Source organism: Penaeus monodon, chromosome 40 (genome assembly GCF_015228065.2).
Source record: "Penaeus monodon isolate SGIC_2016 chromosome 40, NSTDA_Pmon_1, whole genome shotgun sequence".
NCBI lineage: Eukaryota > Metazoa > Arthropoda > Malacostraca > Decapoda > Penaeidae > Penaeus > Penaeus monodon.
Genome location: NC_051425.1, coordinates 11,315,828 through 11,319,480, shown reverse-complemented (window position 1 = coordinate 11,319,480; position 3,653 = coordinate 11,315,828). Strand labels below are relative to the sequence as shown.

Sequence of the window (3,653 nt, the reverse complement as noted above, 5' to 3'; positions counted from 1 at the left end):
AATCATCATACTCATCATAAACATCACCCTCATTATTTCATTTTGTTTATTTTTTTTCTCAAAAGGAAACGAGTACCCAGAGGCCAGAGTGATTGCCAGTTATTCCTTTTCCCGGACTAACTTTTTTTTTTAAAAGATGATGAGATGTTTAAGAAAAATCAAGGCTTGCTTTTGTTTCCCCCCTTTCTGCATATGAAAGGGCAGGGAAGAAGTGGGGGGAAAAAGAGAATAGACAAAAAAAAAATAGAGAAAAAAAATTATGTGTCTATATGAAACTTTTTGCAAAGCATATAGGTAAAATTCAGTAAGCACATATACACCCACCGCACCACCCCACACACGCACAACACACACCACGCACCGCACACACAAAACCCACACACACACACGCACCACCCACACCGCCGCACAAAAACACCCCAAGGGCACACCACCGCACGCACACACCCACACACACACCCACCACACACCCCCACCCACGAACCACACACACGCACACACCCACACCACAAACAACCCCCAGGCACACGCACCAAAACACCACACCACACCCACACAACCCCAAAAACGCCAACCCACACGCCACACAGCACAAACACACACAGCAAACCCCCCCCCAAAAAAAAAAAACAAACCCACACACCCCACACACACCACACACACCACAAACCACACACACACCCCCACAAACCCCCCACACAAACCCACACCCCCACCCCCGCCCCACAACCCCACACCCACACACACCCACAAAAAAACACACACACCACCCACACCCCACACCACCCCACCACCACACATCACACACCACACCCCACACACACCCAAAAACCACACCACACCACCACCACACACACACACACCACCACACAACCCCGCACCACACCACACAAACACAAACACCCCCACCCCCACACACACACAACCACAAACACACCCCAAAAAAAAAAATAACCCAATATTATATATATATAAAATTAATATATTATATATAATATTTTCCTTTTTTTAAGGGTGGGTTCAGTCTACCCGCCGGGGTCACAGCTGATACTTTTTTTGTAGTTTTCATTTTGTGATTCCTGGGTATACTGGTGGGCCCCATTTTCTTTCCACGGAGGTCCCGGGTATATTTTTTAGGTAATCTTCCTCTTTTTACCCGGGGCTTGGGACCAGCACGACTTTTGGTGGCTTTGGCCCCCCATGGCTAGGTGAAATCGGGTGAAGTTCCTTCCCCCAAAGGGGAAAAACAACGCGCCGGCCGGGTGATCAAACCCCTCGAACTCAAAATTTGCCGTCTGACACCCCTTGGTCCGATGCTCTAACCATTGGGCCACCGGCCTTGGCATCGGGGCTTCCTTTTTTTTATAAAATAATATATTTTTAATATATGTTTTAATATCATAATAATTATATAATATTATATAATTATATAATATTATATATATTTATAAATTAATGTTTTGCCCGGGCGGAAGGAAATGGAAAAACCACCCTCAAAAATTCCAAAAAAATCGGGAAAACCCTATCGCCAAGGCCCGTGGCCGATGGTTAGACTCGGACTCAGCTGTCACGAGGGAAAATCTGGTGGGGTTCGAGTCACCGGCCGGCGCGTTGTTCCCTTTGGGAAAAGACTTCACCTCGATTGCTCCCTACCATGGGTGCCCAAAGCCCCCAAGCAGTGCTGGTCAAACCCGGATAAAATAGAGAAAATGTTTCCTAAAAAAAAAAAAAAAAAAAAAAAAAAAGGTAACACCGGCATCTCCGTGGAAAGGAACGGGGACCCTACCATACTCACCCAAGATCCAACTAAAACTACAATTGAGTATATGCTGTGCCACGGCGGTCGACATAACCTACCTTAAAAGAAAAATTGTGTTGTGTGTGCTTTGGTTTGTGTTTGTGTGTGTTTTGGGGTGTGGGGTTGTGTGTGTGTGTTTGTGTGTTTGGTGTGTGTGTGGTGGTGTATTATGTTGTATATTATATTTATTTATATTTATTATTAATATTTTTATTATATATATTATAGCGTGTGTGTGTGTTTCATTATATAAATATTTTTTTTTTTTTTTCTTTTTTTTTTTTTTTTTTTTCTTTTTTTTTTTTTTCACACCCATTCTTCCAGCGGCTGGCCTCTCTTTTCATTATGAGAGGTTATTTTGGGCCCAGTCCCCACCCTTGCCTGTTAAATCCCCCTTCTAATAAACCGGATTTGTCCACGCGGTGATTTCCCCTACGCCCTTGCCTCGACTTCCAAGGCGATAGTCGTTTCTAGGAGCAATCAGGTGAAATTCCCTTTCCCCCCCAAGGGCAACGCCGGTGACCGAACCCCGAACTCAGATTTCCGCCGTGAAAACTTGATCCGTTCCCTAACCGCCGGCCACCACCCCAAAAATTGCCTAAAGGAAATTGGCGATCATGGATTTCCATTTTCTTGGAAAATTTTGAGCGGTGGTTTGCCTTTTCCTTCCGCCCGGTGTTTTTTTTCGAGTCACCGTCTCTATTTTCCCGGTTCTGGGCCGGCACGCTTGGGGTGACGCGCTAGGCAGGTATCGAGGTAAAGTTCCTTTCCCGGGGGAAAACGCGCCGGCCGGTGACTCAACCTCGAACTCAATTTCCCCCTCGTGACAGTCTTTGTCCCCGCTCTAAACCACTCGGCCCCCTCGGCCTCAAAAAATTATATAAAATATAGATTATTATATATGAAACACACGCAAAAAAAAGGAACACCGGGGCCTCCCTGGAAAAGGGAATGGGGACCCTACCGTCTCACTCCAAATCATCACAAATGAAAACTACAATTAATCGGTGTGACCACAGCGGACAAAGATAGATAAAAAGATAGACCGTAGATAAAAAATGAGTGCAGAATGAGGCGACGGTTGACAGCCCACCGGGCCATCAAGGCCCCCGCCGTCCGCGGTGCCTCGTCGCGCCCGAGCCATGTTCCGTCCCCTCCCTCCCTGGAGAAAGGGGCTGCGCCCTCCACATACCCTGCAAACCCAGGGCCCCCTCCTGGAGCTACCAAGGATTGGCGCCGACCTTTTCCTGGTCTGTGTAGATAAAAATAAAATAGAAGACTTCTGACAGGGATGGGGATAGGAAAAAGAGGAAGAAACAAAACCCAAGACAAAACTGGCCTCAAAGATTTTCCGGCTGTCGATGGACAGTAAAAAAAAAGCCAAGATCGATTGAGTGGCAAGGTGGGGGAGAGGGCCCGGGGTCTCAGACATGACCAACCGGTTTTTATTGTATGTATACATACATTCTTTTAAAGGTAGGTTCATGTTTAGCCGCCCTAGTCACAGCGTGATACTTAACTGTAATTTTCATTTGTGAGACTTGGAGTGGTAGTGGTAGGGCCCCCCGTTTTCCCCTTTACGGGGTGCCGGTGTTACCTTTTGGGAATCATTCCCTCTACTTATTCGGGCTTTAAAACCCCCTGACTTGGGGTGGGTTGTCCACCCCGTGGCTAATAGGGAATCGGGGGTGAAGTTCCTTGCCCCCAAAAATTCATCCATCTAATTCGATTTACCCCAAAATTTTTTTAAAATTTTCGCGCGGGACATATGCGCCGACGAGCGGTGTGCATGGGGACTCACGCCTCGCATGCCGATTGATGTTTCACTTGCCGAGTATACCTTATATTTATTATA

General features: G+C 46.5%; 1 protein-coding gene across 1 annotated transcript in view; it reads left to right on the top strand.

The window, feature by feature from the left end:
- The window catches only part of LOC119598003, a 12,010-nt gene that overhangs the window by 3,559 nt on the left and 4,798 nt on the right, over positions 1-3,653 (top strand). The window contains 1 exon segment of the mRNA XM_037947652.1: positions 66-88. Within this exon segment, the coding sequence (XP_037803580.1) occupies positions 66-88 (23 nt within the window).